Here is a 24,810-nt window from a genome sequence, read left to right as displayed (position 1 = left end):
AGTTTCTTCATCTGTGAAACGGAGGTAACAAAAGTACTGATCCCTCATGGGGGAGGGAGGATTACCTGAGACATGCCACAAAAATGTGCCTCGGAGAGCAGTGGAGTGGCACAACTTACGCTAAGTAATGGTTAGCTGTCATTATTAATGTTATTAAAGACACTGGGGAACTAACAAGGGAGTACAATTGCAAGACATGAGGGGGAAGATGGAGACGTCACAATGGTCAAAGCCTTTGAAAGCCTTTAAGCCTCCATCAATATCAGGGTCTATGATGGTTCATTTTATGTGTCAACTTGACAGGGCCACAAGGTGCCCAATAGCTGATTAAACATTAATTCGGGGTGTGTCTGTGAGGGTGCTTCCAGAGGAGATTAGCATTTGAATCAGAAGACAGAGGAGAGCTCCATGCCCTCCCCAAGCGAGTGGGTCATCATCCAATCCACCCAGGGGTGGAAAGAATACAGCCAAGGAAAGGATTTGATCTCTCTGCCTGACTGAACTGGGACTTGGGTCTTCTGCCCTCGGCTGAGATTTACATCATCGATTCTCTTGGTTCTCAGAACTTTGGGCTCAGACTGGCCCTTCCACCACTGGCTTTTCTGGGTCCCCAGCTCTCGGATGGCAGACTGTGGGACTTAGCTTCTATAATCACTGTTTTATTTACATGTATATATGGTGTGTACATATCTATAGGTCTACTCTATCTCTTATGTTGCTAGAGACCCCTGATTAGGACAGGGAATTATTGTTACTCTGTAATGGCTCCAAGCTGAGATGGCTAAGGGGGATGGAGAGAGGGGGTCATTGAACCCCGTTACCTCTTATCTTCTGAAGTTTAATGTCCACCCCTTTTCCTCTGTGGAACATTGAACCACAGTATTTATGCCTGGAAAGAGTGTGACTCGTCTGCTGGTCAGTCTGGCCAGGAGGTGAGTGTGGTTTTGATTTTGTCGTTGCTATGGCTTCTTTCATTGCACTGTCAGCTTCCAGTTCCTCCAGGGTGACCCTACGGGGTCTGGGTTTGCTGGACAGTTTTTTCAGTGTTCTTGCTGCACCCTCAGCTTTCCGCCTTCCCTCTGTGCCTGCCCCACAGAGGGGTTCTCTCTCCATGTGCTTGCCCACCCTCCATCGCTAACCTGGTCCGGGAAGCAGAGAGTTCTCTCTTATCTCTGTCTTTGGTGGGTCTTTTGCATGAGAGAGTTTCTTTGCCTCTCCCCTAGTGGTAGGTGCCCTCTGATGGTATGAATATAAGATCCTGGGACAAAGGATATTTCCTGCACCTCCCCTGGGCCACTGCCATTTTCTATCAAATAAATATGTATTAGTGTCGACTGTATACCTGTAACGATGCTGGATTATGAGGGAACAAAGAGGCATAAGAGCTTGGAGGACTCATACATGCTCAGAGGCCCGAGTTTACAACATATTACAACGCATTATGACACAGTTTTAATTATAACACAGGCTTCTCAATTTCGGCACTATTGAGAGTTGGGGCCAGATAACTCTTCGCAGGGGGGCTGCCTGTGCACTGTGGTACACATGGTGGCACCCTTGTCCCCCATGCACTAGACGTCAGTAGCACTCCTCACCTCAATCCTGACAACCGAAAATGCCTCCAGACATGGCCAAATGTCCCCTACGGCAAAATCCTCCCAGAGGAGAACCACTGATTAGAATGCCACGTGTTACTAGTGTCACACTGCTTTGCATGGCTTCCTTCAGAAGTCTTCTCAAAAGCCTCCGGCTGAGCAAACCCAGACCCCACAGGGTCACCCTGGAGGAACTGGAAGCTGATGGAGCTCGGTGCTCTCCCTGTACCCTGGGCACACCTCTGTCTGAGCACTTCCTGTTACATCGAAACTGCCAGGTTGGGCCTCATCCATTAGACTGTGGGCCCTGGCTCCTCTTTCTATCCACTGCTGAGCACGGTGCTTGGTATACAGTAAGTGCTCAATACATGGGAAAATGGGCCGTGCATTAAGACAGTGGGAACCAACCAGATAAAAACTGGCCTTTGTGAGGATTACTGAAGATCCATTTCACAGATAGTTTGATCTCAACATAAACGCACAGAACTAATAAGAATTTACTCCCAAGAATGAGGTTAGAGTGAAAAATATAATCTGCTTACCATAAAAACTTGATTATTCAAACATTGATTATGAAAGTAAGACTCCCTCTTTATCTGAATTGAGGCCAAGTCCTTATTTAATTTATAAGACAATTTCCCTCCTGGCCAAAATTGTGCTCTTGCCTCTCATATTCTTTTTCTCACATGATTTCACTTGACTTAATATGTTAAGATGACAGTTCCACTGGCAAAGTGGTCTAGCTAGAGGGAGAATTTTTTTTTTTTAACAAAAGCTACAAAGATAACATAGAGGAATATAAAATAATAAGAATGGAGGCTTAAATTCTGGCATAGCTATTTTAAAAACTCAAATGAGAATTATTTTACACTTCCTATGAAAGTTAACTTACACATAAAGTGGGCGGGTGGTGAATCAGTGATTTTTAAGGAAAGGAAAGTTCAACTTTTTAGGTCAGTATTCTCTGCTCCTTTATAACCAGGGCAGAACTTGTGTCTTCAGCTGCTGATCCAATTGCTCTAAAATTCTTACTGTTCCCTGAATATGAGTTATGTTCTAGTGAGGAGTGCCCTGAAATGTCCTCATCCCTGTCACACAGCCCCCTGCGGGGCTGACCCCGTTGCAGATCTTGGTGATAGTAGCAGATATTCACATGAGAAGTTTGAAGGACTGAAAAAGGGTTCCATGTACTCGACTAGAAGTCAGACTGGGAAAGACTGGGTCTCTTTTCCTATTAAACAGCTATTCAGATTTCCCGATTTAGTTAGAATGACTGAGAATTTATTTGGTTCATTTCATCCATTTCACCAGTATATATTGAGAACCTCTTATGTAAGGGCACCCTGCTAGGTGCTGGAGCTAAAAGAGTCCTTGTCCCCAAGGACATGTCCTCTATCGTTGGTGGCTTTGTGCCAGGCACAGGACGTATTGTCATAGCAGTTATGAGATTTTAGAGCTAAGGCAAAATAAGGCCTCAGAGAAGGTAAGTAACTGGCCCCAAGGGACAGGGCTAATAAGATGGAGCTGTTAAAATGGGGATTCGAATGCTTATCTTACAAGGTTATTTTAAGGATTAAATGTCATTCATTCATTCTAGTCTCTACTCAGAAAAACCTTCCTTGACTTCTCTTACCCTGCTTGAATTATTTTTTCAAAGCACTTATTGCTTGACATATTATTTATCTATCTTTTATTTACTTATTTATTACCATCTCCTCCCACTAGTATGTAAGTTTCATGAGAGCAGGGACTATAATTGTGACTGGTCCATGGCAGGCATTCGAGGCTACATATTTTTTGAATGAATTTGTTGAGTGAATGATTAAAATGTTTAGCTTGGTGCCTGTGTGAAGAGGAAGTGTTCAATATTTCATCTCTCATCTTGCTCTTCTAATCTCTATTGGATGTGTTTTGTGTAAATGACATTGTTTGGTAAAATTTATAGTTTCCTTTTCTTACCAGTATTAGCAGAAACCCTCAAGTTTAATAGATAAACAATGTGAAAAAATAATGCGCAAGGAAGAATGTATAAATATTCAAAAGCCTGTTCACACTCACTAATAAATATGGTACAAATTATAAAGGACAGTGAAATCACTTTAAAAAAATGATTAAAAAAAGTAATAGTTTTGGGTCTGTGAGGTGCACCCTCCCATATAGGGCTTTCTGGGCGAATAAACTGAGATAATTTCTGAGGAAAGAAACTTCTCAATATGTACCAGAAGCCTTTAAAATGTTTTCACTTGATGTAAAGTACAGCATAGAGAATACAGTCAATAATATTGTAATAACTGTATAGTGCCAGGTGGGTACTCGAATAATTGGGAGGATCACTGCATAAATTATATAACTGTCTAACCACTTTACTGTACACCTAAAACTAATATAAAATAATGAAAAGAGGAAAAATGTTTTCACTCAATGGTTAAATCAAATAATTAAAAATTTCATAACGGGGTATGATATATTTATAAAGTTTATGCTTATTCATGCTTATCACAGGGGAAATGGTTTTATAACCAGAATACAATGTGAAAAGAAAACCAGGTATACAATACAGCCAGAACTCCCTTGTATGAAATATATCTGCGTAGGAAATACTGACAGGAAATGCACCAACCCCAGGGGTCATTGATTTGTATTTTATGCATTTATGCATGAAGAAAATAAAACATTAGCAAAAGTGTTATTAAAAATAAAATTCTGTATATGTGTTTAGAGCACTTTCATTTACAAGATAGCTTCATAAGATTATCCTTGTAGTCTCTAGACAACCTTTGAAGGAAGCATGGCAGGGATTTTTATTTCTGTTTTGTAGATGAGGTCACAGACAGACTCAGAGAGGTTGTGTGACTTACTTATTACCAACCAGCTAGGAATTGCCAATGTTGAGTCTAGAATCTGGGCCAAATCGTATGTTATCAAAATTATCTGAGTTTGAATTCTGCTTGTGGAGAAGAATGGGATGAGCTTTGGATGGGATGCATGTGAAAGCCTAATGCCTGGCTCACAGAAAATCCTCAGTAAATGCTAGTTCTCCTTTCTCTTTCACAGGAGCACGGTTCCACCAGTGATATGTGTCTGCTCCCCATGCACCTCACGGAGCATGACCGGCTCATTACCTAACAAGGTGCCTCGGGAATGAGAGGTGGGCCAGCTCCAGGCTGATAGGAAGTGTCCCACACCTGTTTGGTTCACAAGGTCAAACCTTTACTCACTTCTTCCAGCCTCATCCACGTGTTCCAGGTTGGCCTCTCCGTGGGGATAGAAGTCTTGGCATCGAAGGAAAGAGGAGGGTCCACCATAGCCTTGAAATAGCGTGTATCTGTGAAACGAGAAAAAATTGCAAGTCGTACCTTCCATGGACTCAGCACATTACAATTTACCAAACATTTGCACATCTGCAAACTTATTGAATCACCACAACACAAGCATGAGGTGCACAATTCTACTACCACTTCACAGGGGAGGAGCCTGAGGCTTGAAGAGGAGACATCACTCCTCTTTGTCCACACACGACGTGAATGCCAAAGTCTGAACTTGAACATCCTTTCTCGTCCACTGGGAAATTCTACTCATGCTTCAAGGCTTGGGCTGTGTCATGCCCTTTGAAAATCTTTCTAGATCCCACCCACCCACACCCACCATTGTATATTATACACTTAACATGTTCTATTATATTTATCTGTTGATATTTCTGTTTCTGCCACTAGATTCTGATCTTCCTGAGAACATAGATTATGCTTCATTTCTCTTTGTGTCCCTCGGTCAATCCTAATATGATAATTGGAACATGGTAGACACTCAGTAAATGCTCGTTGAGTGAATGAACAAAGGAATATCAACGTTCTTTACGAGGTGATGCTCTCCAAATGAACTTCTGTAGACTCATTTCAGTAGGCGAGGCCCTCAGAAATCGCACATCTTCTGCCTTCTCTTAGAGCAGTGTGCTGTATCTGAGGTTCAGAGAGCTTGCTGAAGCTGCTGATGTGCCCCAGTTAGAAAGAGGCAAAGGTGGGTATGGATTTAGGTCTTCCTTACTCTTAAAAAGTCGAGCTTTGATGCCATGCTCTAGTACTACTCATACGCTGGCGACCTGCAAAACGAATCAAGCGAGTTAAAAAGTCTTCCCCTTCACTCTGCTCTCCTCTATGCAAACCTTGGCTGAACGTTTTCCATGTTCTCATCTCTGCCTGTCCACCCTCTGCCATGCTCATCTGTTTCCCTAGGACTTGGGAAGAGCACCATGATAAGAACAACCAACAGTTGCAGTGCTCTGAATCTGTACCAAGTCCTCTGGTGGGAACTCAACATACATCACACATGGCATCTTCAAAAGAACTCTCTGGGGTAAGTTCTGTTATTATGAACCTGATTTTCAGATATGGAAAATGAGTTTTAGAGACCTGTTTGAGGTCACACATCTGGAAAGCCATGGAGGCAGGACTTGAACTGAGAGTTATTTCATTCAGCATCTGCAGCTTTAATTACGGTGCAATATTACAGCATGGGTATGCATTTTCAGATTCTAGACCCCAGCCTTTACCTGCATATTCAGATTCCTTTATAGGCTTGGCTGGTAGGATTTTCATCGATCGCCACGTCTCTGCCACAGGAAGCTCGGGGTCTTCATAATTGTCATCCCTGTGGCCTTTTGCTTCATCCAGGACTGCAGCAAAGTTCCTTTCCTAAGCAAGAGGGACCATTCGAGTGAGTCAAAGAGCACAATGATGATAAAGATTACAGGCTACAGTGCTAGCTAGGGAGTGATATGGATTCTCCTAACTGGGAATTAAAGATTGAGGCATCTGAGGTTGGGGGCAGTTACATTCTCATGGTAGGCAGAATTCTAAAGATGTCTCCAAATGTTTCCATCCTTTGTTATTCAGTCAAATAATTCTCTAGGTGCCCTTGTGTAGGGACATTGCTGATGTAGTTAAGATTGCTATTAGCAGTCCTTGAAATCGGGAGATCATCCCGAATTACGTGAGCAGGCCAGTGTAATCCCATAAGCCCTCAGAAGCAGAAAGGGGACCTATCTATAGGTGACATGATCTTGTATATGGGACTTATTTGTAGGTGACATGGCAAGGAACCCACTAAAAAAAACCCCAAACAACCCATTAGAACTAATAAACAATTTAGCAAGGTGGCAGGATACATGATCCCTATACAAATTTCAGCTGTATTTCTATGCCGTACCAGTAATGAGCTCTGAGTCTGAACGCTGGGAATGGGTACCCATCCACAACAGATGTAATCGTCATCATAGGGTGGAAGGGGAGAGCTTGGAGACCCAAAGGAAAGAGGGCTAGTCGTTGGGCACAAGGTTGGAGTAGGACCATTTGCCTGGCCACGTGGATGCTCAGTTCCCAGCAACGGGGCCCTGCAGCCCTGAAGCCCCGCCTCCTTGGTCTCAGGAGGAAAGCAGGGCTCAGGCTGGGAGTACCTGGGTGGGAAACCAGGTGAGATTGGCCTGCTGGGAAGCAGCATGGAACCAGGATGGAGTCACCCCATCCTAGATCTTAACTGTGGACCCACTATGACGTTGGGGAGGTTACTGCACCTTCTTGACTCAGACGCTCAACCTGTAAATCAGAGATGGCTAAACCTATTTTATGTGGTTGTGTTCAGAGATTCACTGAGTGAAATGTCCATCAAGGTTCTACTTCGGCATCTGCCCGGGATGTGCTCAGTATCCGTAGAGCAGAGTGCTGGGGCAAAGCAAAGCTGGTGGGAGGTTTCCCAGTTGACCTGGCAAAGGGGGGATGGGATGGTGGCCGTGCTGTTCTCCTTCAGAATTGCACACAAGTGAGTTTTGAGCTGGAGCCACAGGCATGTGACTCCTTTGGGGACTTGACAGATGGACATTTGTGGCAAGGGCACCATTTTCACACTGTTATGCCAACCACACGAGACTCCCCACAGTGCAGACTCTTTGGGAAAGTCTCGGACTTACTGGAAGAACTGGGGATGTGACAACAGAGTCCTTTTTTCATCTAGTAGCCTTTCTAGGTTTCATGGGGGCAGGGCGTGTAGGGACACCAGGAGGAACAATAACCACCCTGCCCAGTCTGAGGAGAATCTACACCAGATCCTGCGAATCTTGCTCCTAGGACTGAATATAAATATTTTGGTTTCTTTCATTCCAGAGAGAGAAAGAGATGGCGTTTTGTATTAATTATAACAAGTTACCTCTATTTTTCTATTAACCTATCTACTATCCATCTGCTGTCCGTCTCAGGGGTTCTTAACTAAAAGTCCAGTGTGTGTGTCCTGGCGTGAAGATCCATAGCTCAATTAGATTCTTAAAGAAGTCTTTCAAACAGGAAAGAACCAGTGATTTCACAGGCAGATTCTATCTATCTATCTATCTATCTATCTATCTATCTATCTATCTATCTATCTATCATCTATCTATCTATCTATCATCTATCCACCCAATCTATTCCATCTTCCATCTATAGATGTCAGTTAAAACTATTTAAATTATACAGAGATACAATTTAACAATAAAGGTATTTATAAACATTAGATATTTGAGTTCTGTTACAAATTTTCTTAAGCCATTGAAATTCTTTGTAAATATTAATGGCTTCATAATATGAATATATTATAATATATTCAACTATTTTTCTATTATTGAACAGCATGATTCCAGTGTTTCCACTTAAGATCTATTATTATAAAATATAAATGAGTATGTTTAAATATTAATTCAAATTTTAGGTTAGCTCCTTAGTTTAAATTCCAAACCATAAAATTATTTGGCCAAAGGAAATGGATATTTTTCTCTTGATTAGTTAATATTATGAAATTGCTTTCCAGAAAGTTTGTTCCACTTTAACATTTCACCACAAGCATTAGGAAGTGTTTTTCTCATTGCACACTTACCAGCACTGTATGTTGGAATTTTCACCTCATTCAATCTTTGCAATGAGCAGGTAAATTAATTTTTATCTCCCTTTTATAGCTAAGGAATTGCAATACAGTTTTATACGCATGAATTGAAATACAATTTCCCCTGCCAGGAAATTATACCATTTGGGAAAATTTTTTCCTTTGTTTTTAATTCACCAAGACCTTGAAAGAAGCCATTTGTTTTGTAAACATCAAAGATGGAGAAAATAGGTAAGGGAAAATATGTTGACTTACGCAATCCAGAAGAGGCTCATTGATAGTCTGGTACCGGCCTGCCAACAAAAACAGAACAAAATGTTAATGCAAAACATTGAATTCAGCTGGGCCTCTGTTTTTCCCCAGAAATCTGATGCTCATTTCAATTAATTTTTCTTGACTGAAATTGCTTAAAATGAAGTGCATATTTCTATACTTCTCTTTCTATCTGGTGCCCTTTAAACCAGGAGCAATGGGAAATGACGAAGGACTAGGAAGGCTCACTCTTTCCCCAGCAGGTTAACATTCTCACCCTAAGATGAACTTGTTAGAGGAGCCCTCCCCCAACCATCAATTGCACCTCCCCCGCCCATCATGATTCAGCAGCATCTCAGCCAATGAAGAGGTTTAAGTCCCCTCCCCTCCCCTGCTTGTGGCCAATATACTGTATTTGCAATTATCTGTCCATACATTCTGTCCCTATGTCTGTCTCCTTGACTAGACTGTATGTAAGTAGTTTGAGGGCAGGGACATTCCTCTATCATTCCTCTATCCCACCTCCAGGCACGTGGCACAGTATCGACCAGATGAGTGCCTGATAGGTGTTTGTTGAGTGAATGTTGTTTAGTTGAAGCTTCTCAACATGCCTCTCCCTCCTGTGGACTTGTTTTATGAAAGATTGCCTGAAGGTCATCTAGGGCACTTGGTGTTAGGTGTTTGTGTGTTTTCCCTTTTACCCTCAGATTCTGCAAAACCACCAAAGGATGGCTCACATGACCTGCAGGGCTTTTGTTTTGTTTGCTTTCTTGCTTCCTCATAGACTTAATTTTCCTAAATTGCACTACAGTTTCATGCTGTTAGTCTGCATGGAGGCACATTATGCTCTTATCACATTCTCTTTATTAGCACATATGTGAGAAGTTCCCAGCAGGTCTCAGGACCAGAAGCTGTGTGTGTGTCTCAGCAATGAGTTTGCCTCGATTTAATGGAAAACGCAATCCCACGAGAGATTATATTTCCCCTCCTCCTTTGGCTGCCTAGAGTCTCGGGGCAAATGTACCCAGGGATGGCAGAGGACCATGGTATGATACGCCTTTCTGCATCTTGGTCTGGCTTCGGGATTTTCTAAAACTTTTGTCTTTTCACGCCGAATTCTCTTACCATACCAAAATATGAAATTCAGAGCTGTGAATCTGTGTCAGCACTCCCAAGTCTCTTACACAAGTGCAACGTGTAAATTAAGGAAAGTTGGGCTCAGTGAAAACACAGCTGTCTGGAGTATGCCTGGGACCAGTGGCTGGAGATGTGTTAACCAGCCAAAGCTAATCTCCTTGAGGAGATGAGCTGGGAGATGCAGAATCCTGTACCCCCCCCCCCCCCCCCCCCGCCACCAGTCCCAGCCCAGTCAGCAGCCATCACCGTCTGGGGCACTAATGACACCTGCCTGTCCCAGCATGATCAGCCCTGCTGAGATCCCTGGCAGAAAAGCCCACAGGTTGGTGGGCCCTTCAGAGTCGCACTTTGTACCCTCTCATGAATTGAGTGAAATCAATAAGGTCACCCATCAAACACCAGCTGGCCCCGAAGTGATCACAGGTGTATTGGGGATCTGCTCTGGCCCTGGTCATCTCGGAGAGCAAGCCCACTGTCTAACTCAGGGCTCAGTATAATTTCATTCTAGGAGATTGTCCTCGCTGAGTGTGCTCATTATACCAATATCCCGTGGGAGAGCTGCAGGGTCTCTTCTGTCAGCAAAGGCCGGCAATGCAGCCTGAGACTCCTAGAGTCTCCAGACAAGCTACATGTCACTTCTGGGTCTTTGTGTTGGTCCCGCCTGGAGTCCCTCCCTGTCTCCCTCCCATCTCCTCAGCCCCATTTTGCCTCCCAAAATGCTGTCCTTGGAGATCCTCGTGGGGTGTCGCTCTGCTCACTCCAGGCTACATTAATATCTCTGAATTGTTAGAACACTCGTTTTCTGTCTCTCTCACTGTGACACTTACACAAACACAGGCAGCACCTGATTGCTTCTTTGTTGTGAACCTACACTGTCCAACTTTGGGAAAGGAATTGTCTTTTATCTCTGTTTCCCACAGTACCTATCTGTGTGAATAGCAATGCAGAGTTTTGGAAATGTAATTTTAAAATCATAGTTTTAAACCTGTAAATCAGTGCCTGTTACTCATGGCCCATGAAATACAGCCCAGATCCTCTGCTGCGGCCCCAGAGCCCCACACGGCCTGGCTCCTGCCTCCTTCCTAATCTTATGTCTTTCTAGTTTCTCCCTCACCTCGAAAGTCCAGCCTTGTCAGCCTCCTTTCTAGTCTCTCCAGGACACCCAGCTCCTTCTACCTCACAGAGTCTGCATATGCCGTTCCTCAGTCTAGAACGTTCTTTCCTCAGCTCTGCCCTTGCCTGGTCCTTTTCATCCATCATATCATACCTTACATGTCACCACTCCTGACTATTAATCTTAGGTGAAAATTAAGGAGCTAATCTCTGGTCCTGGTCCTCACTACCTCAAGCTCCTGGCATGGCAATGAGAATGCTGTGTGCTCACCAACCCCATCTCCTCTTCCCGTGGGCGCTCGGCTGGCATACATGTCCCAGCATTCCTTGCACTGGGCAGCCACAGCTTGGCGTTATGGCTGCTGGGATGTGGTGGGTGGGATGGACCCCACTCCAGGGCAGCCCACTTGACCTTCCATGCTCTCGTTCTTGCCTCGGTGGCTAGCCAGAGACAGAGGACCCCTAGGCCCTTAGGAATAATGGAAGCCACTGGATAAAAGGGGCGCGAATCCCAAATGAGTGTTTGGACAAAGACCTCCTTTAATCCACATTGGATTGTGATGTGAGAAAGAGATAAACCTATATTTTATTAAACTACTAACGTTTGTAGTTTATGCATTATAGACGTTGGCCACCCCTGATTCACACATCCTTTTTAGTTGCTCTGTAGCATGTAGGAACAAAGCAAGGCAATAAGTACATAGCTATGGACTCTGGTCAGCGCCTCCCCAAGGCAGTGGTGAGATTTCAGGCTCTTGTTTGGTCTTGTAACCAAGGGCATGGCAAGTGTACAGTAAATGAATAGTCTGCTAGAGTGAGAGGTCCAGTGGAAACACCCCAGAATTGGGAACTAACAATAGAACTTCAAGTAGAACCCCATCTCCTCCCTTGCTGAGTGAACTTGAGTTTGACACTTCCTCTTGCTGGGCCCCAGTCCCCACCCAAGTGGCACCATGCCCCCCTACCCACCCCAAATTCTTCCGGGTCTTTGAGTCTTCCCGGAGCTAAAAGATAGGTTGGCATCTCAGAAAGCCATTTTCTAAAAAGAGGAAGGAAGTTGTTTCTCATGTCACCGTCTGGAAGACTTATGCTCATGTTGTGTCTGTGGAGGGCCGTTCATTACCCACTGACACCAGGCAGCTCCAGGGAACAACTGACTTCTGCGTTTCCCTCAAGGAAGTGTCTTTTTAGAAAAGACAACATTCCCTTGCATGTGATTTTTAAGAGGGAAGTGAAGGTGAATGTGTGTCATGTAAAGCTCAGGGGCTTTCCTGACTGGCAGAAAGCAATCACCCCAGCTTTTGGCCATCATCTTGGCCACCTCGTCTCATGCCCACAGAGGTATGACAAAGGCGTATGGCCAACGCCCATCAAATTAAGGTCCCCTGACCATTTTCATCTTGGGTGCTGAAAAAAAAAAAGGGAGATAAAGAAAGCCCGGGCTCCAGTGCAAACCAGTTGCTGTCTACACAAGCTCCTACAGTGGTAGCCATTCTCACTGACGTCTGAGAATTACTGACTTAGAAGCTCAGACTCCTTTCCATTAGACGGTGGGCCACGTCAGTTAGAGAAAGTTGGAGACTCTCTTACTATTTTCACTTGTAAACACTTCCATGAACTTCAATGCCTCATCTATGGTCCATTTCGTACCTGTGCAGGGCCAGGGCAACTGGCCGAGCCCCAAGTGCTGTTGCCATGAGATACTCACATTGAAACAAATTCTCCAAGCAAAACCAACTTCCATTTTCATTTCTTCACAAGAATTCTGAGGGAGGGGATTACTGAGAGTGGTCTGGGGTTGGGGGCAGCTTGGGGTTGCCTCCAACTCCAGAAGCTGCCAGCTGGGGTTACTCATGAACATACAGAGGAAAGGAAGAAGCCAGTAAGACAATGGGATTGAGGCAAATACGAGGGAGGGAGGGAGACAGGAAGAGGGGGAGCTTTCAAGGAATAGAGCCACCAAACCGCCTTGGACAGCTTGCCTCTGGACTTGACTTACATAAAAAAAAAAAACAAAAACATCTGCCAAGGTTATTTTTTAAAGTGATTTCTTTTAAAAAATGTCTGCAGCCTTTCATGTTTTATTAGCTTTGGAGTTCACCTATAACATAGCAGAACCTCTGAAATACATACTTATGTATGTCATGGAAGCCAAATGAGAAGTTCTAGGTTCAAATCTGTGGCAATGTCACTTTACGGCAATGGGACCTCAGGCAAGCTTATGAGCCTCAGTTAACTAATATTAACTTGTACGATGGGAATAATGGTGTCTACCAAATAGCTGTTGAGAAGTTTAAAGAAAAGTAACTCCCTGATTCAGTGCCCAATAACAAATTGCTGAGTTCTATTTCATGTCTTTTCAAGTTCAACTTCATGACCAAATCTTTTCCACTCAATCCAGATCCTTAGTACTCTCTGCTTTCAGATCTATGGTAGGAATTTGTTCATTATTTAGTGCTCATTTGAAAGCAAAACATGTGCTTTTTCAACATTCAACTCTTGACATGCGTCTGTCACTCCGTCACAAGGGTTCTTCCAGCTAGGGTCCCTCCCAGCTGTGAGGCTCAGGGGTTCAGTGTCCGCCAGCATCTGGTTGACCCTCTCATTTTAAAGATGAAAGGCAGTGAGGCCAAAAATATTTGGCGCACAACACCAAGTGTATTGTGATGGATTTGGGGTTTACTCTACTGAGTCTTTACAAGTTCTCTAACTTCTCTTGGGCTCTGTTTGCCTATACCTGAATATAATAAAATCGCTTCCCTGCGGCTAAGTTACAGAAGTTTATAAAATGCCAAGCACAAACGAGGGACTCTGTATTTGTTAGTTTCTCTCCTTATCAAGTCCTAGGACGTGCTGGTGTCATGAGAAAACCAGCACCCAGATTCTGGGATCTAGACTCACAGCTCTGGGTTCTCTTCTCTACACTACACTACCTGTCTTCATTTTTATCTTTCAGGAAGTGGAAGATATTTGGGGATAGACAGCATCGATCTGACCTTTGTCTCACTATGATGAGAAATAGGGGAGTCCACACCCTGTACCCTGGCACACCCCTAACTTTAGACCACCTTTAGTTTGGCATTAACCCATGGCTACAGGAAGGGAAGGAATGAACTTCTTGATATTCATTTGTATTATCTCTGAGTAAAGGATTATGATGGCCAATGAGCCTTGACTATATAACTTATATTTGGGAAGACGAGAAAGAAGAGAGAAGAAAAGAGGGAAGCAGGAAGGAAAAGAGACAAAAAGCCATAAATAGATACAGAGAGATAGAATACACACACACATATAACGTATGTATCTTAGATATATCTATTGTATTATTATATAGTATATCTGTCATCTATCCTCTTTTATATCTATCTATCTATCTATCTATCTATCTATCTATCTATCATCTATCTATCTATCTATCTATCATCTATCTATCTATCTATCTATCATCTATCTATCTATCACCTATCTATCTACAGCTCAGTTATCTAGGTGGGCATTATGGTATTATTCAGTGAACCTCAGTCTCCTGATGTGTGAAGATTATGAGTTGTAAATTTTAAGCACAGATAGTCCAAACTCACAGAAATAGCTACATGGGAAGCATTTAGTGAGCTGGGAGAACAGGCTTAATATTCTCCCTGGGTGGCCCTTGGAAATTCAGTTCCCTTCTCCAATTCCTAGTTTTCTCACCTGTAAAGCACAGTTTTAGAATTTCAGACTAGCAGAGTCCTCAGGACCTTCCATCTTCATTTTCTTTTAAGAAAAACTGTGTCCAAGGTTGGTTGTAGTATCTGTCACATGAACTACCACCAATTGCTTGAATTAAATGGATGGATATACGAATGAGTGGTGAGAAGTCAGGCAGCTGCCTCCCGTTTTTTTCTTGGGGAATCTCCAAGAATTCAGATGAAATGTTCTGAGACAGTCTTCATTCTGATAATTGACAGAAGCAGAAGCTTCTTGGGAGCAGTCTTGATAGTTTTCCTTTTTTTTTTTTTTTTTTTTTTTTTTGCTTCCGCTATTAATTCTCAAAAGACCATCTTAAAACTATCTGAATTGGAATGATCTTGTAAAAGGTAAGGATTCTTGGGTCTCACTATAGGTCTGTCAAAGCATAAACCCTAAGGTGGGCTTGAGAACATGAGGTTTTAACTGTTGTGATTCTGATATGCACTGATTTTTAAAGATAATTCTTAATCCTTGAGTTTACCAACCTTGAATGATTTGAAATTCTGACTTGTGCTGACAAGAATTGGGTGAACACTTTTGCCCAGCAATTCAACTGTCACTTTTTAAATCTGTTTCTGTCCACCAATTTCCCCAACTTCTTGGGGGAGAACCAGCCTCTGCTCAATTAATGCAGGCGTTGCAATATCCAGAAAGGGCCAGCAGGGAGCATCAGCTGCTCACATATTCCGTGCCTACCTTTCCTCCCGCTAGTTCTATAAAGTCCTTATTAATTTTTCTTTTAAAAGTGGGAAAAACCGAAACTAATAAATTAAAAAAAAAAGTGGGAAAAACCAACCTTCAAGATCTCTTTTCTTAGAAAACTGAAAAAAAAAAAAAAAAAAAACAAAAACCCAAACACACAAAACCAAAACAAAACAAATGTCTCAGGACAAAAATAAAAGTTCTTGTCTGGTTAATTGAATCACCCAATATACATCATTGTCTGAGTTTTTAATTGTATATGGTAACTAAAGACAGAAGGACCCACTTTTAAAATAGGAATATCTTCTCCAGTTTTATTCTTTATTCAATGGAAGGAGAAAACTGCGTTTATTTCATGGAAAAGCCTGGCGCTCTTCTCTACATACCAGCCTCACAGAAGGACTTGATATCAACAGGTTGTCAGGTTTGAATATGTGGCTGTCTTCTCCAGGCTTGGAATGTGTATATACATATATACATACATATATGTATATATATGTTTATATATTGTTTTTAGCACATAAAATGTAGCTAGATAGATTGTTTTTCGTGTATAAAATGTTACTGTAGAAAATATAAGATACAGATAAGCAAAAATAAATGAATAAATAAAAACCCCCATAATGTCCCCATACCAAGACAACCACTGTAAATGTTCGAGTACAGCCAACTCACTCACGCACCCCCCCCACGCGCTACAGCCTGTGTACGTAGGATCACACCGTGTGCACACTTTTCCTGCCACCTCTCTCATAGAGCAGCATGTAACACACCCGTGCCCGTAAATCTCCTTCCACATCATCATTTTTAATGGCTACATAGTATTCTCATGGAGGCCCCGTATTTTCAACTAATCCCTTAGCAAAAAAACTTGCAGTATCTAGATGTGTAGTATCTAGGAATGTGATAACTGTCACTGTGGTGAATAGCCTCTTAGGTCAATCACCTGCATCCTTAATTATACCAGCTCTGCTGGAGGCGGATAGACACTCGTAAACGTGCAAAGGCGGTCGTGTGGTTTGCTGCTGAGTATTTTTGGCAGTATTTTAGACTCGAGTGTGTGTGGGCAGGCCTGGGCAGCTGTATCTCAGCGGACATTTTTGGGGGGTTTGATTTGTTTTCTTTTACCTGCTTACATCTCTAAAATGCTGTTAATGAAATGGAAAACTGGTCAGTTTTTCTCTACCTTAATGCAGGTGGAAAGTGAGGTCCTGTGGTTTATAATTCACCAGCCACGCCCCGCAGCTGATTAGGAACTTTGTTCCTGGGAACCACCCCCTTTAGAAATTTCCACAGGATGCGAAGTGGATGGTGGGACGGGATGAGAGGCGGCAGGCTGGTGGAGCGGGTGTATTGGAGAGCAAAGATTCTAGAACAATTTGGCAGTATCTGTCTTGAGAGAACACAACCTTCGTTGGGACCTGACCGGGAAGCTTGATTAAAATGTGTTCCGTAGGAGGGATTAGAGCTGGTGCTTGTTTCTTATTTAGATTCATACTTGCAATTTTTACTTTACTTCCCCCACTCTCCTCGCTGCTTTGGGAGACATGCTGGGTGCTGGTTTAATGCTCCAACATGGGCTGTTGGATTTGAATTCATTTGCTGATTACGTTCCACCCTGCGATTCGATCACAGCCTTGCACACTTCCTCTTGTCCATTTCTCCTTTTCTGTCTCACTCTGGTCATCCTTTCTAGCCACCAGCTTTCTAGGGAAATTCTATGGGAGTCTCCTTGAAATAGTAATGCTCCAAGATGAACAGTACGGCCTCTTAGTCACACCTAAGGGCCTCCAATGAAATGCCCAGAGCCAGGAACTAGGCTCTGAGAAGAAAGGCAGGAGAAGCACAAAATGTGCTTTCTGACCCATTCATCCACTCAACACATATTTTTTTGCGGAGACCCATTATGTAGAGTCCAGTCAGACGAACACTATTGAGTAATCAGGACACTGGCACTTAGGCAGACTTCTACCCATTGTACAGATGAAGGGACCCAGGCCCCCGGGATCTGGGCTTCATCCTAGGCTAACAGGCGGAGAGCCAGGATGCCCACCTAGTCTGCCAGCTTCCAGCACTTGTGGAAGTCACAGGCCAGGCTGTATGCTGCAGTGACCAGAGGGAAACACCATAAGTAGCTCATGTCATTTCGAACAGGCCTGGGGGTTTATTGAAGGAAAGAGAGAAAACAATGAAAGGAAGAGTCCAACAGGCCTGTGCCGATATTCCCACCCGCTAGGGGACTGAGGGCCCCTGACTCACCTGTGGCACTATTGATTCGAGGCCATGACCTAGGGCAGAAAAGAGAACCAGGGTGAGTGTCAGCTGCTAGTTCACAGACCTCCTGGAAAGGGGTGGGCGGTCCTCAAAGGCCACTTCACGGATCAACCTATGGAACCATTTCTTAACGTTTGCACTGTTCTAGACCGAAAGTAACATCTCGTGACAGAGACGATAGAAAATAGAACAATGCACTTCGAAGTAAATAACAATCAACGCCAAGTCGGGCACATCTCCTTGCACACGTGCGTGCGGGTGTGATGAGGATATCTGTGTACATTTAAATATAGTTGTATAAACATAGCATAAAAAGAAAACTGCAGGGTTTGAGTGTTAAAAATACATTGTACTGTCTTTCACTGTTATTCCAAAACGTATTTATGGGCCGTATGGTTTTTGGAGGGGGCACTTCGGTTCTGGCCCATTTTTACTATGTTGCAATGTGCATCCAAATTTACCTTTTTAACCTCAATGCTGACTAGTTCCGTGGAGAGACTCCATCGCGTGCAATGAAGGGGGTCCAGTAACGCAGGCCTCCTGACCTCTGGGTGCATATCAGCCAGGATGAGCTGCATGAACACATCTCCTAAGGCACAGGTGAGAAGCGACATCTCCCTGTATCTCGCCAGCACAAAGTGCATCCTTTAAAACAACTTTGCCTACTTGCCCCCTTGTGTTCTCTGTCTCACTTTTTGTATGACTCCTGAGATTGAACTGTTATCGTTATCTTTATCAGATGGTTTCGGGCCATTTGCGTTTCTTCTGTGGTAAACTGTCTGTACACATCTTTGTCATTTCCCCACGAGGTCTTTGCCTCACCACCCCACTCGCTCTTGGACAGTGCAATTTTGGAAACACCTTTCCCTGATTTCGGGCAATGGTCTGAGAAGCCCTGGGCAATGGAAAACTCCAAAGGACATGGCTTCTGCGAGCTGCCTTGTTTGTGCCTTTAACAACCCCCGGGCCTGGCGTTGCACCTTTCCTCCAAGGCTCACAACCTGCGTCACAGGAGCAATTAATTGAGCATCGCAACACACGCCAGGTGTAAATATTTACGAGGCCTGTTTGGTGGCGGGGACACTGGGCACAGAACAGTTAAGCCGGGAGAGGTTAGTAACCAGGCGACCACAGCCCACGGGTCCAACTTCCAACTCACGCTGCTACCTTCTAGTCACTATGTTAATATTCAAAATGACCCTGTGGGGTAGCGAGTCTTGTTCCAAGTTTGCAGATGAGGAAACAAGGGATTCAGAGGGCCCCACAACTGGCCCAGTCCCTCAGAGAGCGAGGGAGTTGTCACCTGCCCGCCTGCCCCCCAGCTCGGGCCTGCAGGCAGTGGAGGGTCAGACTTTGCAGGAACTGTGCATCTCCGGTCTCAGAACCCTGGTGGTTAGCTCTTGGCACCTTTTCAAGTTGCCCGCGATTCTGCAGAAATTAACAGTAAGTCAGCCGGGAAGGCTGGTCATTTATCTGGGGCCCGAGAGCTCTCTCTTGACATTTTCCACCCACGGCCTCTTCCCTAACTGTTGGTCTTTGATTAAGATCTCAGAAGTCTCCCCAGACTTGCAACTCATGGCACATGAGATGGAAATGATGTGTTCGCAGCTGTGTCCGTTGTGGCCAGGGCCAGCAGGTAGCGTGTCCAGGGCAGGCAGCATGCCAGCCTGTGCCCAGGCCTCTGGCACCCGACACACACTCTCGTCGGGCTCCTAGACAGAACTGTAGCTTTGAAATTAGGGTTCTGTCCTTTTTCTTATCTAGGCCTCACGTGGTTTTTAGAATCAAAGACTGTTAACGCTAGAAAGCACGCTGAGGTAGTGTTGCCCATTCGCTGTTCCAAGTTTCAGACTCCTGGAGGCAGAACCGAAGTCGTTTGAAGCCTAAGGGGAGTGGTTCTGCAGAAGGGGCACTGGGTGAGGCTGGACGCCGGCTGGAAGGCTTTCCTCCCTTTGCAGATGCAGCTGAAGCTTAGGAGAGTGACGTGACTTGCCTAAAGTGGCAGAAAGCACTCGGCAGAGCCGGATTTGTCCCACTCTAAATCCCTTATTATTTATGAGCCCAGAGCAGCAACTCAGACCGCCAGCTCTCTGCGTCTGGGAGTTTGCAATTGTCAGCGCTGTCTGAAAGAGGCTTATCTGATCCACTCGGCTCTCGGTGCTGGGGTCCCAGAGCGACGGTGCTCATTCATGTGTCACATCCTCCGGGATTGTGCACCCCAGGGCTCTCCTTGCATGCGTCAGTGCAAGCCAAATGAATTACCAGAGGAAGCATCAGCAAAGCAGGGAACGGCTCGTTATTCCAGCTGAGCTCACAAGGGGCGGGGGTGGGGAGAAGAGAAAGGCTCAGGCCTAGGGAGGACTGGGTCCCGGGAGGCACCCTGGACGCCACCGTTGTGTCTGGCTGGACTGAGGACGTTGACACCAGCCGCTGACAAGCTTTCTGAAAAGGTTCCTGTGTGTTAACACTCTTTGCAGCTCGACAGCCCAGGATGATTAATGAAAGATGTTGCTAGCAACCTTCATGGAGATTTCTCTGCGCTCAAGCAAGGCTCATGTGTTAGTAGGCACCTCTTGCCAGGAAATTACAAGGATGTACCCTGGTGTCACGCCATCAGCAGCACCAAGAGCATGGCCAGGTGCCAACAGGTCACAGCTGGATGGTGTTGCAGCTCGGCGGCCGCCCCTCTGCCCTTCCTCACCCCCACCTCACACCCTTCCACATCCGGGCCTGAGTGAGGCAGGCCTTCCTCTCTGTTTCTGGCTTGTATAGGCAGGTGTCCAGGTTATGGGGTGGGGAGTTCACGGAAGATGAAATGAACAGGGCTGACCTCCAGAGGTTTCTGGTTTTTACTATTTATGGCTTATTACAAAGAAAGGTTTTTTAATGTCTGAATTATTTTAAATGTTTATTACTTCTTAATAATTTAATATGTGTAATCATTTTTTGATTTTTAAAGGGTCCTCAATTAAACACATCCTCCCTCCCCCCACCCCTTGCTGCCTGGGAGAGCTGGATCTGATGAAGTAGCCTGCGTGCAGTTGCGTTGTTCTTCTCCATGGGAACAAAGTTTGGATGGTGTGTTATTCCGGCCCCATAGAGACGGGACTTGGTCTTGTCTCCAGGGTCAAGCTCTGGGGCATGGAGACTGATTCCTCGTTGCCCCCTGGGGTGTGGGTCCCTGTGGGTCTCCCCTGGCACCCACGGCTGGTCCAGAATTCATCAGCAAAATCCTTGGGAAATGGTCAGGGTGATGTCACCCTGTCAGCTCTCGTCTTCTCCTCTACCTCCAAGATTAACTGACTTAGCTCCCTAGCTCACTTCCAGTTCTGCCCCTGAAATGAAAAGACTGCGTTAGGATAAAAGTCTCTAGTTTTTGGAAGACACCTGATATTTTTAAGATTTACTAAAGTTATTTTTAATATAAATTAGAGGGGAATAAAGACGGATCTAAAGTTCTCAATTCATCCCCTTCTTCCTTCTCTCTGGAGGTCTGTACTGTGTTGTCATAGTGCATTTTGCGTAAGTCATTTCACCCAAACCTCCTGGTAATTCTTGGTGGGGAGTATCTTTATATCAATTTTAGGGCTAATGGAATGTTCATGCCCAGTGGGACCATGAGTTAGATCTTTTAATTTGCAGGTAGATTGACGGAGGCCCAGGTGAGCCCCTGGAAGAGTGAGACCTTTCACACCTGGTCTGTCTAATGGCAGGGCTCACCCTTCTTGCTCTCCTTCACCTGGAGGGAGGTGGAGGGTTTGCATCAGGGAGCCAAGATTTGGAAAAGCACAGTGTGTGCAGAGAGTAGGGAAGCTGAAGGATGAGCTGGAAGGGCTGTGTTGATCTGGAGGCAGCGTGCAGCTTTGGAGGCAGCGGATAAAGGACGCTCAGAGCTGCATCTCAGAAAAGTAATGTAGGAGCACCGAGGATGGATTGGAGAGGGAAGGGCTGGGATGCAGCCGTCTGAGTAAGAGGTAGTGATGGCCTTGACAGTGGGTGTGGCCACCAACCCCTCCTCTGATCATCAGGCCTCTGCCCAACGGAACCCGCACTCATAGCCAGAACCGAGTACAGCACGACTTCTCACCCTTCCTATACGGGGCCGTCAGCTCCTACAAGGGAGACCAGTCCCTAATGCAGTGCCTGGAACACGGCCCATGCACAACAATGTGTTGTTGAATGAGAAGGAATGAATGAGCGAAGCAGAGATAAGAGGGGCATCTCAAGAGTAAGACAGCCTAGAGACGTGTTGCAGACTGAGGCTGGCTGCAAACACAGACCTGTCCTGTCCCACGAGGCCCAGTGGTGTCCACACAGAGCAGGAGCCCATCCCACACGTGTGCACACCTCCCACCTAAATACCCCACAACAGGCTCTGTGTTGTTTCTCATGGCGAATGCGAGATTGGCGAGTATCTCTCAACCCCACAGCACTAGGAAATTCACACCAAGGTGAAATCAGGCCAAGGCTCATATTTCATAATTGAATACCTGGGTTCGTTCTTTGTCAAAGGAATCCTTGATTAGCTTCAACGGTCTCCTCTTTTCTATTTAATTTTACAAAGAATAAAAAATTGGGAGCATGCAGTTCCCGGAAGGGGTCCTGGGAAAGCGTTTGGCACTGTTCAGAACTGCAGAAGCTCGTATCTCCCAAGACACCCTTGGCTGGGGACACCCCCGCTACCCCTAGGATCCTGCCTGCCACGGCCAGTGGCCTTCCCTCCTCTGGCCACCTGTGGCACCTCTTGCTCTAATGACATACTTAGCACCGTTAAAAGACTGTATAATTATTAATTTCTTATTTAAATATCATATTTTAAAACCTTATTTTTTGTTCTTTCCTCACCTAGATTTTAAGTTCTTTGAGGACAGAAAGCATGTCTTGTAACCTGTACTCCTTTTCCTATAGGCCATCCACGTCCCCGACAAATATTAAAAGATGAGAACAAACATATTTGGCATTTTGATGGGCTGTCCAGCTGACAAGTGACAGCTGCGGAGCTGAAGGCCTGCTGTGCCTGGTGTTGCTCCAGGGGGCAAGTCAACCCCCGAGTCCACAATCTCCTCCAGCTTCTCTCTGTCCCTTCCTCACTGTTCTGTCTTCTGTCTCTTCTTTCCCCCATCCTTCTTCCTCTGTTTGAAGTTCCTTTTATCATCTATTTAAGTCTAGTACGTGCCAGGCCCTGCGACCAGCACACGCTAACAGCACCCTGGTGTATTCTCGTGGGTCCTGACTTGATTCCCCCCCCTGCTTCAGCAGTGTTTATTGAGCACCTACTGTGTAACAGCTCCTTGTGGACAGCCACGGGCAAGCTGGCGGGACTCCACGCTGTGTTCGATACATTCCCTGTGGAAGCCCTTTGAACCCTCCGTGAAGCTGTCAGATTTTCCGGAGGCCACTCCACTTTCTGCCCAGTGAGGGGGGCCAGAAGGAGCAGAAGGGATTCTTGGGGATCCCTCAGTGCCATGGATTGGCAGGGTAGCTGGAGAACAGGTGGGGCAAAACCAGAGAGGCTGAGAGCAGACAAGCGGCAGTGGCCGCCGTCTTGTCTCTGGGAAGGGCCGGCAGGGGGCCTCCTCATGCCTGGAAGAGAACAGGGAGCCTGGCTCCCAGAGGATGAGTGCTGCTCCTGGGGCCCTGAGAAATGACAGCCACCTGCACCTTGTCCCCCTGGAACGAACTCTTGCTGCAGGTGTTAGTGGCAGAAGGGAAAACACTGACAGCCAGTGAGGTGAGGCTTGGAGAAGGATCTGAACGTGCAAAGCGTGAGCGACACTGTTTGTAGGAGCACGGCCCAGCCTGCAAAGGGGAAGGTGAACACACACCTTGGCACGGGGACTCTTACTCACGAGCATGTCAGCGTGGGCAAACCCTTAGCCTCCCTGTCCCTTAGCCCCCTGTACTCCCACAGGGCCTGCGTCTGATTCTGTCACGGCTCCTGGCACAGGGTCTGACGATCTGTTATATGTTCTTCGTGTGTTTCCCCCACCATAGACTGAGCATCTTGGAGGGGGCTGTGCCTACATCTCTGATTCTCCCAGGCCCCAATGCCGTGATCTCTCCCAGGTGGGGAGAGCATTCTGTCCCACTCCCTCCTACCCTCTCACACCTAGTCCCTATTTTATACCTTCTCTCTCCACCCCACTTACTGGGATGTAAAGGGTGGTAGGGGCAGAGTGAGTGCTGGGTCCAGAGACCTCTAACTCCAGCTCCAAAGCTTGCACTATCAGTCGGGATGCTCAAAGCCAAGGTTCTCCAACTTGAATGGGCCTCAGAGTCGCCAGGAGGGCTCCTTTACGCACAGAGGTCTCCATCACCTGCGTTTCTGATTCAGGAGGCGGGGCTGGTCCAGGGACCACACTCTAGAAGTGCCGCTAGAGGCTTCCTGTTCACGGATGTGGACGTTCCTCTCTGGAGTGTGATCACCCTTCTCCGTAGTGGAGATTTGCACGTACATACTGACATAGGAGAAAGTTGTGATAACTTAGGCCCCAGAAGGGACACATGCTTGGAGTTCGACTCTGAATGCAAATCCCGCCGTTACCAGCTAGTTGCTCTGGGATTGTCATCAAGACATGCATCCTCTCTCAGGCTCTCGTTCCCATCTATCCAATGGGGCTAATAATACCCACTCGTACCAGCACATAGCAAGGATTACGTATCAAAGTTCCATTCATGGTGTCTGGTGCATGCTAGGTGTTCCACTAGCGATTTGAGTTTCAACTCGGTTGGAAAACATCCATCAGGATGTTTCTGTTTGTACCCCATGGGGCCACGATACAGAAGAGGGTGTTGGGGATTTAGGCAGACGACCCCCATGGGATATTCTAGGACACATTCGCCTCAATATTGTGGACAAGTCGAGGGTGATGGCTGTGGGTGTGATCTTGTAATTTTGTTGGATAGTCCCCTGGGCTGTCTCATTGGGGTGGGGCCCTAGCACTCAGCTTAGCGCTTTACTTTGTCTGTTACCAGGAGCTCCATGCATGTTTGAGTTTGGGGTGGGTGGGAGTGGACAGCATTCTGTGCCTGGTGGGAGAGCTGACTCCTGCCCCTAACTAAGGGGTGGCAGTGCTGAGTGCAGTGGCAAGAAGTGCTAGGGAGGCTG

The 24,810-nt window shown here is 45.6% G+C and overlaps 1 protein-coding gene across 2 annotated transcripts in view; it reads right to left on the bottom strand.

Moving 5' to 3' along the window:
- The window catches only part of CLNK (cytokine dependent hematopoietic cell linker), a 157,931-nt gene that overhangs the window by 45,625 nt on the left and 87,496 nt on the right, over window positions 1–24,810 (bottom strand). For both annotated transcript variants that reach the window (XM_081046549.1, XM_081046550.1), the window contains exons 4-7: window positions 17,688–17,716; window positions 8,751–8,788; window positions 6,142–6,283; window positions 4,814–4,920 (exon numbers count right to left, since the gene is read on the bottom strand). In XM_081046549.1, the coding sequence (XP_080902675.1) occupies window positions 4,814–4,920; window positions 6,142–6,283; window positions 8,751–8,788; window positions 17,688–17,716 (316 nt within the window). The remainder of the gene's footprint in view (window positions 1–4,813; window positions 4,921–6,141; window positions 6,284–8,750; window positions 8,789–17,687; window positions 17,717–24,810) is intronic.

Source organism: Rhinolophus hipposideros (assembly GCF_964194185.1).
Source record: "Rhinolophus hipposideros genome assembly, chromosome: 1".
Classification (NCBI taxonomy): Eukaryota; Metazoa; Chordata; class Mammalia; order Chiroptera; family Rhinolophidae; genus Rhinolophus; species Rhinolophus hipposideros.
This window is presented reverse-complemented; position numbering and strand designations above follow the sequence as displayed.